Here is an 18,367-nt window from a genome sequence, read left to right on the forward strand (position 1 = left end):
AGGAGAAATGGAGTAGTGAAGCACCGAAAAGTGAAGTGAAAGAGAGAAAGGCATTAAAAAAAACAGAAGTGAAGGAAGAGTGAAAGAGAGAAATGTGCGAGTGGAGTGGAGAGCGATAACTACTGAAACTGTATTTAAAAAAGAACCTAGAGAGACTACAATGGAATGGGCAGAAACTTTCAACCTTGCTCTCAAATGTCATATTAGTCACTAGGAATGCTGAAGTTCAAACCTAGTACAACAATGAATCTTAGCAAGCTGTATCTGAGAGAAATTATCACAGCTCATTCACAAATAAAAACACTAAATGCTGGTCGGACAGCATCTGTGGTATGCTAAACAGAAGTAATGTTTTAAATTGATGATCTCCAATAAGACAGTGACTTTGTATCTGTGAACCAGCAAAGATGAATCAGAATCAATCAGAATTGAGAACAGATTCATTGCTGCTTTTCTTGTCCCACACAAGAATGTTGACCTCATATATACAGGTTGAAAATTACTTTGGATCATATTTACACTAACACAATTAATGAAGAGATCGATATCCTTGTATTGCATGAAAGCAAGATCACCAAAAAAAATTGACAGCTTGTTTGTGTCAGTGATAGCTCTTTGAAAAAATCTGTTTTTGCTTCTAAGACTTCAAAAGGTTTTCAAGAACCACAGAAGAAACTTTGCTGGATTTCATCCTCTTATCTTAAATCAGACTGGAGAAAATCAAGAAATTTCCATCCCTCATGGCCTTACTTATTGCCTAATAATGGCATTTTATGGGCATATATCCATAAATGAGAGCATTTTTTTTTCTCTGACTTAGGAGAGAAAAGATGCATAAGAGTCTTTAATTGGGAGTGGTTTTCAGGTGTGTGCAGCAAGGCCAAGACATCTCCCTTTTCCAAATGTTGCTGATTTGAAAATAACCACCTGAGCTGTATTAACACCTGTGCTATATAAGCAGCCATTGACCATCAGTCAGCTTGAAATGGTCAGTTGTCTCATAGCCAGTTGGTAGGTAAGTGACAGGGTGAAAGACAGAGAAAGCCCAGGGAAGTACAGGGCAACACTTGCCCTTTGTGACCTCTTCAATCTTGCTGGTGGAACCCCCACCACAGTGCCCTGCTCAGACTGTGGTTAAAAGATCAGCAGAATCCCACTGATATAATAAGCCTCCCAAACAGGAATGCTATCCATCATCCAAAAATGTGTTAGAAAATCCCCTTTAGGTAGTACTGGAGTGGGTTATTGATCTGCTTCCATTTAACTGACTACCTCAATCTCACTGGCCTTCACAATAATGCTAGTAATACAAATAATGCAAAGGTGATTTTTCCGTACATTGAATTGTTTTGCATTAAAAAACAAAGAAGCTTGAGCATATTTATTTGATGGAAGTGATGCTTCTTTAGTAGAACTGTTTCAGAAAGCTTTGCAAAACCAGTTCCCTGGAAAATGATAATTCTCAACTGGCAGCAACCCCTGTAAAGCAGAAAAATCAATTTAAATTAATGAATAAAAACAAGTGCTGGAAATATTATGTAGACTAGGCAACATACTGTGGAAAAAGAAGTAGAATTAACATTTCAGGACAACAAACTAACATAACCTGAATACCATTCTACAGTTGTTTTAACAGTAAATTAAATTCAAAATGCACATTCAGCCCAGTCATATATGTGTGGGAACAATAGATGAAGAGATAAATCAAACCAATTTATAAGTCAAATAATCCAGGTAATAAATGCCAACCAGAGCTCACCTTTGGAGAAGTATATTCTTAAGATGCAACAAATTAAACACTTTTGAGTAATGATCTGTAATTTTACAATGCTAGAAGTATCTACCTCTCTGCATAAAATGAGGTTCCATCCTATATAGCATGGAATTGCGCAGCCAAACGTCTTAGCTCAATGGGAAAAGACCCTCGTATTAGTATATCGTGGGTTCAAGGGATTTGGGTATATCATCTATGCTGACACTCCAACATTGTACTGATGAAGTACTGCATTGTACAAAGCATTGTCTTTCACCAATGATGCATTAGAAGTAAGGGCAGTGCTGATAAAAGATGAAGATGATAAGTTTATTGCAGAGAAGAAGGAAATGCCAGGAATACCAAGTAAGTATTTTATCTTGGTTTTCACATAGAGACTGAATTTTGGCTTCTACCAACACAAGAGGTGGTAGAGGAGGGAATGTTTGGGAACAAATAGAATAAAATAAATTACTCCTGCAGTTAGAACAGTATAAGAGCCCCTCTATTTCATTCTTAACATCACTCAGATCTGTGATTTAAATCCTCAGTTTCTAGAATTCTGTGAACAAAGGAATTGTATCAGAGAAATGGAGAGTAATAATAATGACTGCTCGAAAAGAAGTTGAGGATAAGCCAAAAAATTATGCCAGTTAATGTGACTTCTGTTGATGATGAACTACTAGTGACCATAACATTGGGTGAAATTATTAAATGTTTGAAGAAACAGAGTTAATCATGATCAGTCATCATTTTATCCGAAATTTCGAAGAGATAACATGCTTACTAAGTAGGAGAAGAAGGAATTTAGAAGAATGAGGTTGTCAAGCAGATCAAAATAGTTTCAAAAGGCATGAAAGTAAATGTGCAGAGTATTTTGAGCAAAACTGGTAACCAAGAATTGCAAGTTATTTTTGTGGCTGTATTAATAAAGATACAGCTTAAGTTAGAACAGTTCAGGAAGCTAAATGTTAGCATTCCTGGACAAATTGCCGATTAGAATTAAAGGATAAACAGCTCAGTAGTTCTGCCAAAAAAAAGTTCCCTAAAACCTACCTGTTCTAAGATCTCTTTAGATGATTCAGCATTAAATTTTATTGGATATACTCTTATGAAGCACCATGGGATGTTTTGCTACATTAAAATTACTATGTAAATTCATTATATTGTAGTACAACAGATTAAAAATTATATTACATATAGTACAATGCTTTTGCAATACATACTGAAGGATTTACTGGATCTATTCTGAAGATTACAATTTTAGTTCTGGATCCTCTGGGGACATACACAGAGCATCGCAAATTGGCAGTGTGGTGTCTTAAAGTGTACAATGTATGTCTACCCTGTAAAATTTCCTTGCACATGTGTGGCTTTCACTACAAATGTGAGTTCTGTTTCAGTTATAATTAAAGACAGGTCTCTACCCTTGGTTTCTGGTGGTGAAAACCAATAAGAATCCTATAAAAAGATAAAACTTGCCTCACTGCATGTCTCCCTTGCGATCCTCACCCCAACACCACATCTTAAACTCATGTGAACACAATTCCAACACCTCCCACCAGGCTGTCATAACCCTGAGGAAGTTCCGTGCATGTGAATTTAAACCGACTTCTAGATTTACTGAGTAGGTCAAGATATGTCAGTGTGTAAAATAGTGAGTCATCAGTCCTGTTTGACAACTTTCCTGATTGGTACTCCCACTGAAATCATTCAATTGAAATATAAAGTGGACTACCAATTTGCTTTCAGCTGTTTGCCACTGCTGCTCAAAGTCATGCTCTACCTCAACATGTCTTCATTCAAAAAGAAAAAGTTAGTCCATGATCTAGTTCTTGAGAAACAAGTGGGGCATGCTGTAATATAAGGATGGGGGGACATCTAAAAAAACAATAATATTACATTATATTTAGATCCAAAACTAAATTTAGTGAGATGAAAAGAATGCTCACAGACAAACTATGGGAACTATCTAAACATAAAATGGTTAAGGTGCATTCTAGACATAGTTTTACAAAAAGCATGTGGGATTATATAAAGGTGGAATTTCTTGAATGAACATAGAAATTAAAAAATAAAATGAGACCTAAGGGAATCACTTATCAAATAGAGGGCCAATGGTAAGAAGTGAAATATAGAACATATAAAGAAGTAAAAATTGATTGTTAATAAATACTAAAATAGAATATGAAATGCCTCCCTGGTGCCAGGGTCAAGGATGTCTTGCAGTGGGTACAGGACATTCTGAGAGGGGAGGGTGAGCAGCCAGAAGTCGTGGTCCATATAGGTTCTAATGGCATAGGCTGGAGCAGGGATGAGGTCCTGCAAAAGGATTTTAGGGAGCTCAACAGAAAGTTAAAAAGCAGGACTTCCAGGGTTACTACCCATGCCACGTGCTATTGAGGTGAGAAATGCAGTTCAATACCTGGCTAAGGAGCTGGTGCTGGAGAGTGGGCTACAGGTTTATGGATCATTGGGCTTTCTTCCAGAGCATGTGAGACCTGTACAAACCAGACAGTTTGCATCTGAACTGGAGTGAATCAATATCCTCACTGGGAGGTTTGCTGGTGCTACTCGGGAGGGTTTAAACTAGTGGCAAGAGGATGGGAACCACTGCAGCAGGGCAACAGGTGAGGGCAAGAATGATGGTGTGACAAGTAAGATTGAAAGGAAGGGTAACAAGGGACAGGCTAATAAATATGGTGGGACTGATGGGCTGAAATGTGTTTATTTCAACTCCAAGAGTATTATAGGTAAGGAGGATGAACTTAGAGCCTGGATCAGTACATGGAATTATGACGCTGTAGCCATTGCAGAGACCTGATTGCATGAGGGATAGGATTGGCAACTCAACGTTCCTGGGTTTCTTTGTTTTAGATGTGATAGAGAGGGGGGTAAAAGAGGTGGAGGGGTTGCACTACCGATAAGGGAGAATGTCACAGCAGCACTCAGGGAGGACAGACTGGAGGGCTCATCCACAGACGCAATTTGGGTGGAGCTCAGAAATAAGAAAGGTGTATTAATGCTGATGGGATTGTACTATAGGCCCCCCAATAGCCACTGTGGAGGAACAGATATGTAGACACATTATGGAAAGGTGCAGACAACCAAATTGTCATAATGGGGGACTTTAACTTCCCCAGTATTGACTGGAACCTCCTTAATACAAAAGGCTTAGATGGGGCGGGATTTCTTCAGTGCATCCAAGAGGGGTTCTTGAAACAGTATGTGGAAAGTCCAGCTAAAGGAGAAAACATACTGGACCTGGTTTTAGGAAATGAGCCAGGCCAGGTGACAGATCTGATAGTGGGTGAACATTTTGGGAATAGTGACCACAACTCATTATGTTTTAAGATAGTTATGAGTAAGGATAAAATCGGATCTTGCGGGAAGGTTGTAAATTAAGGGAGGGCAAATTACGGCAGGATAAGATGGGAGCTAAGAGGTGTTGATTGGGAGCAGCTGCTGTCAGACAAGTCCACATCTGACATGTGGGAGTTGTTTAAAGACCAGCTGATCAGAGTTCAGGATTGGCATGTTCCAGTAAGGAGTAAGGACAAGGATGGTAAAGTAGGGGAACCTTGGATGACCCAAGAGGTCCTAAACTTAGTCAAGAAAAAAAAAAGCAAATGTAAGGTTTAGGAAACTAAAATCAGATTGGGCCCCTGTGGAATATAAAGATCGCAGGAAAGTGTTCAAGCAGGTGACTAGGAAGGCCAAAAGGGGCCATGAAATGTCCTTGGTGAGCACGATCAAGGAGAATCCCAAGGCATTGTATACTTATATTAAGAAAAAGAGGATAACAAGGGGAAGGTAGGTCCTCTCATAGATAAAGGAGGGAATTTGTGCTTGGAGTCAGAGCAAGTGGCTGAGGTACCAAAAGAGTACTTTGTGTCAGTATTTACCGAAGAGAAGGATTTGGAAGACCATGATAACAGAGTGGGGCATGCTAATGTGTTGGGACGGTTTGAAATTAAGGAGGAGGTAGTGCTGGGTCCTTTGAAAAGCATTAAGGTGGATAAGTCCTCAGGGCCTGATGGTATATGTCCCAGAATATTGAAAGAAGCAGGTGAGGAGGTTACTGGGGATTTGACAAAGATCTTTGTGTCCTCACTAGAAACAGGTGAGGTCCCAGAGGACTGGAGAGAGGCAAATATTGTGCCTTTGTTCAAGAAAGGAAATAGGGATCATCCAGGTAATTGTAGGACAGTGAACCTCACATCAGTGGTAGGGAAGCTATTGGAGAGGATACAGAGGGATGGGATTTATGTGCATTTGGAAAGACATGGCCTGCTTAGGGACAGTCAGCATGGCTTTGTGTGGGGCAGGTCATGCCTTACAAATATGATCAAGATTTTAGAGGAGGTGACAAAGGAGCTTGATGAGGGTAAAGCAGTGGATGTTATCTACATGGACTTCAGTAAGGTATTTGATAAGGTCCCTCATGGTACGTTGATTTAGAAAATAAAGATGCATGGGATCCAGGGTGAATTACAAGTTTGGATTCAGAACTGGCTTGCCCATAGAAGACAGAGAGTAGGGGTGGAAGGCTGTTACTCTGACTGGAGGTCTGTGACCAGTGGTGTTCCACAAGGATCGGTGCTGGGACCTCTGTTTGTGATATATATCAATGATTCGGATGAAAATGTAGATGGGTGGATTAGTAAGTTTGCGGATGACACCTAGATTGATGAAATTGTGGACAGTGTAAAGGACTATCAAAGAATGCAGTGGGATATAGATCAGTTATAGATATGGGCAGAGAAGTGGTAGATGGAGTTTAATCTGGGCAAGTGTGAGGTGTTGCACTTTGGGAGGTCAAATGAAAGGAGACAGTATACAGTTTCCGCTAGGCCCCTTAATAGCTTTGAGATACAGAGGGATTTTGGGGTCCAGGTCAATAGTTCACCGAAAGTCGCTATGCAAGTGGATAAGATGGTAAAGAAGGCATATGGCATGCTTGCCTTCATTGGTTGGGGTGTTGAGTATAAGAGTCAGGAAGTCTTGCTGCAGCTATATAAAACTTTAGTCAGACCTCACTTGGAGTATTGTATGCAGTTCTGGTTGCCGCCATTATAGGAAGGATGTGGAGAGGGTGCAGAAGAGGTTTACCAGGATGCTGCCTGGATTAGAGGGCATGAGCTATAAAGAAAGGTTGGACAAATTTGGGTTGTTCTCCCTAACACGTCAAAGGCTTAGGGGAGACCTGATAGAGGTTTTTTAAAATTATGAGAGGCATAGATAGGGTAGACAGTCAGAATCTTTTCCCCAGAGTAGAAATGTCGAACACCAGAGGACATGCTTTTCAGGTTGGAGGGTAGAACTTTAAAGGCGATGTGAGGGGCAAGTTTTTTACACAGAGAGTGGTAGGTGCCTGGAATAGGTTACTGGAGTAATAGCAGAAGCAGGCAGTTTGGTGGAGTTTAAGAGGCTTTTAGATAGACACATGGATAGGAAGAGAATGGAGGGATATGGATTGATGCACAGGAGGAGGATATTTAGTATAAATTGGCATCAAGATCGGCACAACATCGTGCGTGGGCCAAATAGTCTGTCCAGTGCTGTACTTTTCTATGTTCTATAATAAGATAGGAAATTATTTTCTTTGCATTGAATGTAAAAAATGAGTTGAAGGAATGATGAGATCAAATAGAAACATATGACATAGGATGAAAACAAGCCACGGCTTTCAAGTGAATGCTTCATCCTAGTTTTCAGAGAATGAAAATGAATGTATACAAGAGGCAGGTGTGGAATCATTAGATAAAGATGGCTTCTGGAACATGATGTAGAAAAGACAGTGCTGACAAAAGTTCTAAAGTACTTAAGGAAATAGAGATTCTTTCAACATCCTTTAATATGGAGGTAGTACCAGAGGAATAGGGGATTATCAGTTTAACACTTGATTTCAAGAAGAGATAAAGGGATAAACTGGAAGCTATAGACCAGTCAGTCCAATGTTGCTAATGAAGAAGATTTCTAAAGGCCACGTGGGGAAAAAAATTAATACTCACTCGGAAAGACAGATTAACTGAGGGCATCCTGTGCAGTTTTATGAAAGGCAAGTAGAAACTTTAATAGAGTAGTTTGAGGAAATGATGGAATATTGACAGGGAAGATTCAATGCATGTTGTGTAAGTTGATTTTAAAGAGGTGTTGGCGACGGGCTGCAAGAGAAGTTTAATGAAATGAAAGTGAACAGTATCGGAGAATAGGAAGTTGGTTAATTGATAAAAAGCAGGGTAATGTTGCCTCTGATTGGTGGTTTTTAGATAACGCCTAGAGGGCCAGTGTTAGGATCAGTACATATAAACTATACCAACATGGGTTTGAGGTACAACATCAAAATCTGTAGGCAACCCCAAAATGGAGACCATTGTTAATTGGGAAGAAGATCTTAAGAATGTCAAGAGGAAATGAATTAGGGTATTAGGAAGATAGATATTGGGTGAATTTATTTTTGAAAAATTGTGAAGTGATGCACTTTGAAATATTGAATTTTAAAATTGTCTTTTCAGATATGAAAGGAATAAAATATTTAAAAGTGGGAGACAAAATTTTATATAGTTGTTCAAACCTGGAGGAAAGAGATCATGATAAATTGAAATGGAGATTGAAATCACTGAGGATGAGAAGTCACTTGCTGCAGAGAATGAGGAAACCAGTTTGGGTGAAGAACTTGTCATGGTACTTAGGTGGAAGTTATAAATGAAGATTTTGAAAGAAAGGAAGAGGCAATTTCAGATGATCTCTCCTACTTCCATTATGCTAATCATGGATAAGGCCACCTATGATCATTTCCCTATGTCTTTCCAAATCCCCCCTCTTCCTTCCAAATCCATTTTGAAAAAAGCTTTCTTTCAAATCACTTATGATGGCGTTCACCACATCATTTCCAAAGCTACTGGACTGCTCAATCATTCCCTCACCTCCACTTTGTTGATCTTGAATCCATTAAGTCCATTGCACTTTCTCATATTGCTCAGTCTTCTGGCCCTTTATCTCAATCAAGGCATGCAGAATTAACATTTATGGTGGCCCAAACATCACCAGATTTGGTTAAGCCAAACAAAGTACTAAATCAATAGAAATATTAGAAAAATGATGGTACAGCAAGGAAGCCATTCATCTCCACTTGCACATAATAGCCAAAATAATAGCTATTTTAGCTCAGCTTACTTCCCAGCTTTCAATTTGTAACATTGTAGAATATGACTGCTTACATTCATGCAGTTAATCTTTAAGCATGATGAGGGTTTCTTCCTCCTTTTTAGATAGTGAAGTTCAGGCCCTCATTACGCTTTGGTTAAAAAATTATTTTGTCACCCTGCTAATAAACTAAGCTAATAAACCGTTTCATCAGCCTTCTACTAAATGATTTGAAATCTTTGTCTCCTGATTATTTACCACTCTACCAAGGGAAATAGGTCCTACTTTTCCATCTTGTCTAGGCTTCTCCCAAATGTCACTTAAATTTCCCCTGAATGATACAAAGAAAACTACCCCAGCATAACCAATCACTCCTGGTAGAAGAAGTTTCCAGCTCTGGCAACATCCTTATAAATTTCCTTTGCACCATTTTGAGTGCTGTCACATTTCTTCCTTTAGTTTGGTGACTGGAAGCCTGAACACAGCATTTTAGCTGTGGCCTAGGTAATGTTTGGTACAATTCTAGCTAATTTCTCTGCTGTTGTATTCTATTTTTTGATTGTTAAGTACAAAGTATCCTGTATGCTTCATGTATTTATCCTGCTACCTTTAAACTAACTGGGAAGTAGGCAAGGGAATGGCAAGTGAACTTAACTCAGACAAGTGTGAAATGAGGCACATTGGGAAGTTAAACCAGGACAGTACATACACAGTGAAGGGCAGAGTCCTGAGGAATGTTTTTGAACTGAGAGACCTTCGGCTACAAGTGCATAGTCTCCTGAAAGTGGCAACAGAGCTAGACAGGATGGTGAAGAAGGTGTTTGGAATACTTGCCTTCATTGGCTGAGACATTGAGTACGAGAGTTGGGATGTCATGTTACAGTTGTACGAAATGTTGGTTAGGCCACACTTAGAGTACTGTGTGTAGTTCTGGTTGCACACAATAGGAAGGATGTGATTAAGTTAGAGAGGGTGCAGAAAAGATTCACAAGGATGTTGCGTGGATTGGAGGACTTGAGTTAAAAGGAGAGGTTGGATAGGTTGGGTCCGTTTTCCATGGAGCAAAGGAGGCTTGGAGGTGGCATGATAGAGGTAGGTAAAATTATGAGAGGCACAGATGGGGTAGATAGCCAGAGTCTGTTTCCCATGGTGGTGGTGTCTAAAACTAGAGCGCGTTGGCTTAAGGAGAGAAGGAGGAGGTATAAAGAAGATCTGAGGGATAAATTTTTCACACAAAGAGTGATTGGTATCGGGAATGAGCTGCCAGAAGAGGTGGTGGAGGCAGGAACAGTAATAACATTTAAAGGGCATCTGGACAGGTACTTGAATGAGCAGAGCATAGAGGGATATGGAATTAATTAGCTGAGCAAATCGGATTAGTATAGATGGGCATGATGGTTGGCATAGATGCAGTGGGCTAAAGTGCCTGTTCCTATGCTGTACAACTCCATGACTCTTTAGGGATCAGTTGACATGGACTCTGATGCCTCTATTCCTCTACACTTTTTCACAACCTGTGATTTATTGTTTTTTTTCCCATGTCTTATTTGCCCTCCGCTGATATTAGGCTGACTCACTCACTCCCTCTCTCTCTTTCTCCTTATTTAAACAATGGTACATCATCAGTAATTTTCCAGCCCTCCAGAAGCAAACCTATAACCAAAAGCAGCAAAATGAAAGTCAGAGTCTCTGAATTTCTCCACTTTCTTCTTTCTAGAGCTTAGGATGCAGGCAGTTGGGATCTGGCAATTTATCCACTTTTCAAGACACTTGACCCTTTAATATCCCCTCTCTATTTATCTTTAAGACCTTCAATATTACACATTTTTCTTCTTTAGCATTAATGTCCATTTCACCCCGTCTTCCATGAAGTCCAATGCAAAGTATTCATTCTGCCTCCACATTCAGGATGCCATTTTGGTTTCTCATAGATCTCTTTTTCTTTGTTACACTTTCTTCCTTTGCAAATTTAGATGTTTCTTCCGCGTTATCTGCTAATACCTTTACATAAACTCTCCATGCCTTTCTAATTTCCTTTTTAATTTCACCCGTACCTTCTGTACTCCCCTAGGCTTTCTGTAGTGTTGAGCTCCCAGCATGTGTCTTGATTTCCTTTTCTTTCCTTTCAGCTAGCCTTCATGACCTTTGGCATGTAGAAGGGACTAAATCTGTGAATTCCCCTCATACCCCAACTTTTTCTTATTAGGAATATCAAAGACATAGAGTCATAGAGACATACAGCACAGAAACAGGCTCTTCAACCCACCGTCAGCACTGATCATCAACCACCTATTTCTCCTAATCCTATATTAATCCCATTTTTATTCTCCTCACATTCTCATCAACTCCACCCAGATTTCAACACTCATCTACACACTAGGGGCAATTTACCATATTCAATTAATCTACCAACCTGCACGCCTTTGGACTGTGGGAGGAAACCAGAGCATCTGGAGGAAACCCAGATAGTCACAGGGAGAACATGCAAACTCCACACTGTTAGCATCTAATTTCAGGATTGAATCTAGATCTCTGGTACTATGAGGCAGCGTCCCTACCAGCTACACTACTATGCCACAGAATGTGTTTGATTTGAACCCTCACTTTATCCTTCTTGAATCCCTTCCATTTCCTTATCACTGATTTAACCTTACATCTTTGCTTTCAGTCGATGTTGTTCTACCATGGTTCATTCTTCTTGGGTCCTGTCCTCTACATTTTGATGACTAGAACACAGAAGACAGTATTTTAGCCAATTCCTAACAAGTGTTTTATACAGTTCTTGCCTGACCTTCCCGCTCTTGTATTCTATGTTTCAGCTGTTAAAAGCAAGTATCTTATTAACCACTTTGTTTATTTATCCTACTACCTCCAGGTACCTGTCAACAAAAACTCCTCCATATTGATAGTGCCCTTTTCCCCTCTGCAGTCTAAGCTGTCTTCTTGAACTGCACCTTCATCTCCAACAGCAAGTTTGAGTCGCTCATGGATATTTTCACTAAGATTGAGTCCATCTATTCACCTGCCACAGTTTCTTCCTTTCCATTCCCCACCCATTGAGCTGAATTTCCACTAATGATACCCTGGCACCAAGCACCAAACATATGCACCTTTCTCTGGTCTCTCAAGGTCATCTCCTCCTGTTGCCTTGACCCAATTTCCACCATGCAGATAACCACTCAAATTCTCTTCTTGATCCCCATGTGAACTTGGATCATTAGCAATTCCCTTTTGTCAGCAATTATCTTCCTTAATTCTATCATCATCAGCCTTATCCTCACATAAATTCTTTTGAACCTTCTGTCCTGTAATGTCCTGTCCAAGTACTACTCCATCCCAACCTTTCTTCCCTACAAGTCCTAACTGAATCCCATTAATAAAGTTTCTGTCCCTGTCATTGTACTGGTATCAAAATCCCTTTGATTTGTTTGAAGCATTGAATTTGATTAAACTCCACTCACACTTTCCCTCTATCATCTAGAGGCATGTGACTTCCCACCCAGACTGTTTGCAAATTTGGTGCCATGTCTGACCTTGACATGAATTTCTGACCACTTATCTGTTCCATCACTAAGACTGGTTATGGCCATATTTATAACACTGCCCATCTTTATTCCCACCTCATCTCATTTGCTGCTGAAATTATCATCCATGTCTTTGCATTCCCAAGAATGATTAATACAATGCTTTGTAGGTGGCCTCCCATCATTCATCTTCTGCACATTTAAACTCAGCCAAAATTCTGCTGGCTGTTCCCTAGGTTGCACTAGGCCATGTTCACTTGTCATCTTGTGTACACTTAACTGTATCTTGGATCAACGATGCCCTAATTTTAATATCATCCAGGTTATTTTCTGTCCTTCTCTACCTCTGTTACCTCCACCAATCCTACAACCCTCCAAGATTTCAACTCTCTTCCAATTCAAGCCTCTTTTGCTTTACTATTTTAATCTCCCTTTGGTATTTCGTGTTTCAATCACACTACTATTAGTGGATCTGCCTTCATTTGCCAAGGCTCTTCTAGGGTTTTAGGGTGAAATTTTCTCCCTAAATCACCACTTCACTCTTCTCTATTGATATCCCTTGAAACTTTTGTTCCATTTAGTACCTGTGAAGTGTATTGGGAAATGTTACTACATTAAAATAACTGCAAATTCTTAAAAAGAGATGAACCTTCAGTTTTGTAAATATGTGCAATGAGTCAACATTAAATAAAACTTTAAAAACTTTATTTATACAGCACGGTAACAGGGCCTTCTGGCCCAACAAGTCCGGGCTGCCTAATTACACGTGTTAACCTACTAACCTGTACATCTTTGGAATGTGGGAGGTAACTGGAGCACCTGGAGGAAACCCACGTAGTCACAAGGAGGATGTACAAACTCTTTACAGACAGTGGCGGGAATTGAACCCCAATCTCTGGCACTATAATAGCATTACGCTAACCACTACACTACTGTGCCGCCCGTGAATCTGTGCAAGTAATTGATCTCTTCAGCATAGAAGTGATAACTGATTCTGTCAGAATTTTGCAGGTTGCCTAACTGCATCGATATGAGGTGGGACCACTGTAACATGAAATAATAACAATTATGCTCGATTCATACACACTGCAGAGAAAGTCATTGCCTACTTTACATGCTTTGTCATTATCTCATATAGATACTTGCTGGAGTATGGGCAGCAGAATTTTGGATGAACTTTAGTATGCAAAGGAGAAAAGAAAATAGCAACAAATTGGCGGGCCAGTGGTTGGACTGTTGCATTGAGGTTTTGTGGTGTTAATGGGAGCCATGATTTGGGATCTGGTGGAGTGATTGCGGTTGGGGATTGAAGGCTGGCGGAGCAGTTATGAGCATGAATCAGCCCATGTGATTGGCCAAGACCATGGATCTGATGCTGCGAGACTGATTGGAGTGTAATGTTGGGAGATCAATGTGTTAGAGGATTAGGAAATTGGTGGATAAGGCAGTTAGGAGATTGGTGAATGAGTCGGTGAGAGTTGTGAGCTACTGGTGTTACAAACCAGCAACAAAAGAAACACACTGAGTCATGATTCACTGTTAAAAACTATTTTATTAATCACTACTTATGATAATAAGAAAAATAAAAGTAAAAATGTTAGTATGTTAGAAGTAAAAGTGTTAAACCTTGAACATTAACCCCAAAAACTAAACTCTTCATATGTGTGTGTGGCAAAGTCCCAAACTCCAAGTCCAGGAATGGTTCTTAAAGTTCAGGTCAGCAAGCCATAAGGTGAAACATGAGCAAAGGCTTCTTCAACAACCACCGTTGTCTGAAGATAATACGTAGATGTAGAGAACATAGAGAGAGTAATTACCAAATCCAAATGTTCCACGATGGAACCCAAACGACACCTCAGTGTTTACTCGGTAGTGACTTCCTCATCCCGAAAAGCATCCGACTCGTGGTCGTCCACACAAATACCTGTTTCCTTCTACAGGTCAGCAACAAAGTGAACTCCACCGGATTACTTCCAATTTCCATACGTGGATTGTAGTGACAGACACAGTTATTGTTTCTCATCTGTCGATAGAGGAACTAGGAGGCTGGTGTCTGTCTCTGTCTCTGTCTCTGTCTCTGTCTCTGTCTCTGTCTCTGTCTCTGTCTCTCTCTCTCTCTCTCTCTCTCTCTCTCTCTCTCTCTCTCTCTCTCTCTCTCTCTCTCTCTCTCTCTCTCTCTCACCTCGACTGACTTCTTCAACAACATCATTACGTCCTTTAACTTCTGTTGATGTAAGCATGCCACACACACACACTACTCTATCTTAAAGGGATATTCACCGAGTCCATAACACTGGGAGTCACAAAAGTGATCAGATAAATCAAAATTAAAAGTAACACACTTGAGTGTGTTCTTTTGCCAGACTATGACTTGTTCAAGGAGGCCCTCTTTTGATCATACTCTGGCAGATGAAGCAGTCCTATTAGCATCTCGTTGTCCTTAGAGTGGCCATTGACAGCTAGTTCTCAGAGCAACATAGACTATTTCACTCACTATACCAGCAGTACAAACAATTGTCATGAGGTGCATGTCTAATGCAGAAAATGTGTCATCACTGCAAACATGATTTACAAACAAAAGCATGCCTGGTTGAACTTCTGGGATGATGTGATTTGACTCGGAAATAGTCATATCGACATTCCCCTCAAGAAAAATCTTTATTTGTTTAGTGCTGAAAATGCAATGGTACACATCTGAATTTCTAATTAATGGTATCTTGTTTATTGTGTAGTCAGATTTGATTCTGAAAGTTAGCCATTGCATAAATTAAGGGATTTATGATAAGAAACTTCTCAATGATTTTGATGTGTGTTCTAAGTATGAGACAGTTATAGAGAAATTAATTTGGGGACTGACAGGAATTAATTTCAGTATCTTACAAGTTGCTATTCCAATATTCAACCAGGAAATCCCACTGCAAAGGAATTATTTTACCAACGTGACTTTGAATTAATTGTTCCACCGAAATTGTTAGCTAAAATGTAATTTAAATCATATAGAATAATTAAAATGAATCAAACAAAATAAATTTGAGACTTAATAGATAACAATATTTGGCTGGCGTTTGGAGATCCAAGCTAAATAAATTCAATTCTTGTTTGCTTAAAACCAATTGAACAGAAGCAATTATTAGTTGTTCGCAATGAATCTGAACAGAACCATTGATAACCATTTGTTAGATGTCATGTTATCATAGACTTGCTTTCAGTCAGCAGTTTGTAGGATTATAGTCACAATTTATTCTGTACTATATTTCCTAAAAATTTATGTGCATTTACACAAAGTCATATAATAAAGACTTTCCTAATATTCTGACCCATGGCAAGTACTTTGAAAGGCAAAAATTGTCATAGTATGAAAAACGGTCTTATTTGAGAATTTGACTGCTGAGTGTTCAGGAATTATAGCCAAGGGGTTCCTTGTGACATTTGACAAGTAGGCTACTAAAGCCATCTGAAGAAAAGCAGAATAATGAGAAAGACTTTGCTTAACATTCAGTTGAAAGTGTTATTCACAGACATTCATACACCATCGAAAATATGAATTTAAATGTGAAAATATGCATGAAGCTTATAAAACCATTTTTTTCAAAATATGCATTATTTAAGGAAATGTTAAGCATCACTGACATTGTTTATCCAGAACAATGACAATACCCATAACAATTACGATTTGTGTAACATATATCAGCTATTTGTTGTGGACTTCAAATATGGCAAAGAGGTGACAGAGGAACAATAACCCAAATAGCGTTGTTATGGAGGGTACATATGCATATATGATAGACTCATAAACTGCTACTTGTTGGCCTTCAGTGTAGAACAGTCATCTATTTTTACATAAATCTGTCAACATTAGTTAGCCCAACACAGTATTAGGATAGTAAAAAGTGCTTGCATCATATTGATAAGAAATTAATATATTAACAAAAACCATTTCAGCAAGTAAAGAACAAATTTTATAAGAATTCCCTATGCACCATGCCAAACCAGATATGTCTATTTTATGCAATTTTACTTACATGCTGTTTTATGGCTGAGGAGCTTTTTATTATTTGTTGCATATGGATATCTATACAAGTCTGAAGGAAATACTGTTTCATTTATAACATTCAAACTGCATTAGTAGTACTTCATTTAAACAATGAGCAGCAATGAGACAGGAACATTGTAATCAAGTCATTTAGAATCTGTTGCTCACTGCATTAATGCAAATTGTGCTGTCAGCTGCACAAGGCAGTGCTGTACTGAATATATCACAATGTGATTTAGCTTTTGGCACCTGATTATCTGAGAACGTACTGTTTCAAAAGGCTCTTAATTTTAACTGTTTGCCTTATACCACTGCCGAGAAAATATATATTGTCATTTGTATTTCAGGTCTGACACCACCGACCACTCCTCCACATAAAACTAATCAAGATAGTCCATTTAAGACTGCAGTCAAACATAGGTCATCTTGCAGTTCTTCAGTGTGCAGTCCACCATCAAAGAAATTACGGTTAAGTGATTCTGCCTCAAGCTCTCAACTAAGCAGTCCCATAAAGAAAGGTCCTGAACAAACTGAACTTTATGCCCAACTCAGTAAAAGTTCAGATTTACCCAGTCTACTCAGCATTACCCAAAGTGAAGAGAGGAAGATGAAACGGACAAACACAAGACTCTTCGGTGACCATGACTACTGTCAATTCATGAATGCAAAGGCAGAATCATTAACTACCATGGCATTCTGCAAAGCAAGAGAGCCCAACGACATTAAACTCCAGGATCACCCTTCTAGAGAGCCCTCACCCAGAGAACATAAGAAAAATGTACTTTCTGTTAAAGAAGATCAAATGTGTAAGAAGGAAAGCCAGCAACAGGAAGCACAGTCCATCAACTACTCTGTTCCCAGATTACAACTGAAAGACCAAGAAATCAGGGCTGAACTAAACAAGCACTTTGGTCATCCATGTCAAGCCTTCTTTGATGAGATAGAAGATGAGGCAAGTTATCAGAGGGAAAAAGACTTTTGCCACGGATATTACTCAAAACTGCCAACTTATCTCAGTGCTGGGATGTCTCTGGATGGTGTGTTTGATGATAGTGATGATGAGACTGAAAAGTTCCTCTATCCCTGGGATGGAACACCTGATGGGTTATTATTAGAAAGATCTTGTTCACGTTCTCTGTCCAGTTCTCCATGCAGTGATTCCATCTACTCACCAAAGACTTATGCACCTTCTCAAAGAATAGTCAGGGCGAGGTCAAGATCTAGTTCCTATCCTAGGCGTAGACATTATTCTCGCTCCCCATATTCTCATTCCAGATCAAGATCTCCATACAATAGATCTTCATCTAGGTATGTATACAAATCTTTCAACTCATTCAGGTGGATGGGAAGTGTTGTATTTATAGAAATGTTTTATATTAATTGCACCATGGTCTGTATGAATAACACTTTGTACTCATCCTAATTCATAAGCATTGCATATTGAATTTCCTGTCTTTGGTAACAATGCAAGTGCTAATTCTGATGTAATATTGCTCTTTCATATCATATGATGTAGTGATGCAAATAGGCAGTCTATTTCCTGTTCTCAATGACTTGTTGATGTAGCTACTGTTGGACTTACTCATTGTCACCATTTCAGCCCAGAGTTATGGCTAATGGTAGTATTTATTCCTATCGGGAGTGTTAATTTCAGTTCATAACCCCACTTTGAAAGGGAAAGGGATCTAACAACAAAATCATTTTCAATATTCCATACTTGGGCACTAAGGGAATGAAAGGGAAACTGATTTTCTCTTTGTCTTGTGCAGGCCTTTTTGCAAAATTGAAATCCCCTTTTTGTAAGAGAAAGAAGAATGTGCAACGTCAACAACCCACACATTAGTTTGTTGTACATTTTAATGAGTTTTTAAAATATTCTATTCCACAAAGAAAATAATAATTTTAGGT

The 18,367-nt window shown here is 39.1% G+C and overlaps 1 protein-coding gene across 4 annotated transcripts in view; it reads left to right on the top strand.

The window, feature by feature from the left end:
* Nucleotides 1–18,367, top strand: part of ppargc1a (peroxisome proliferator-activated receptor gamma, coactivator 1 alpha) — a 420,524-nt gene that overhangs the window by 375,179 nt on the left and 26,978 nt on the right. For all 4 annotated transcript variants that reach the window (XM_052009425.1, XM_052009438.1, XM_052009432.1 and 1 more), the window contains exon 8: nucleotides 16,807–17,767. In XM_052009425.1, the coding sequence (XP_051865385.1) occupies nucleotides 16,807–17,767 (961 nt within the window). The remainder of the gene's footprint in view (nucleotides 1–16,806; nucleotides 17,768–18,367) is intronic.

This window comes from Pristis pectinata, chromosome 2, assembly GCF_009764475.1.
Source record: "Pristis pectinata isolate sPriPec2 chromosome 2, sPriPec2.1.pri, whole genome shotgun sequence".
Classification (NCBI taxonomy): domain Eukaryota; kingdom Metazoa; phylum Chordata; class Chondrichthyes; order Rhinopristiformes; family Pristidae; genus Pristis; species Pristis pectinata.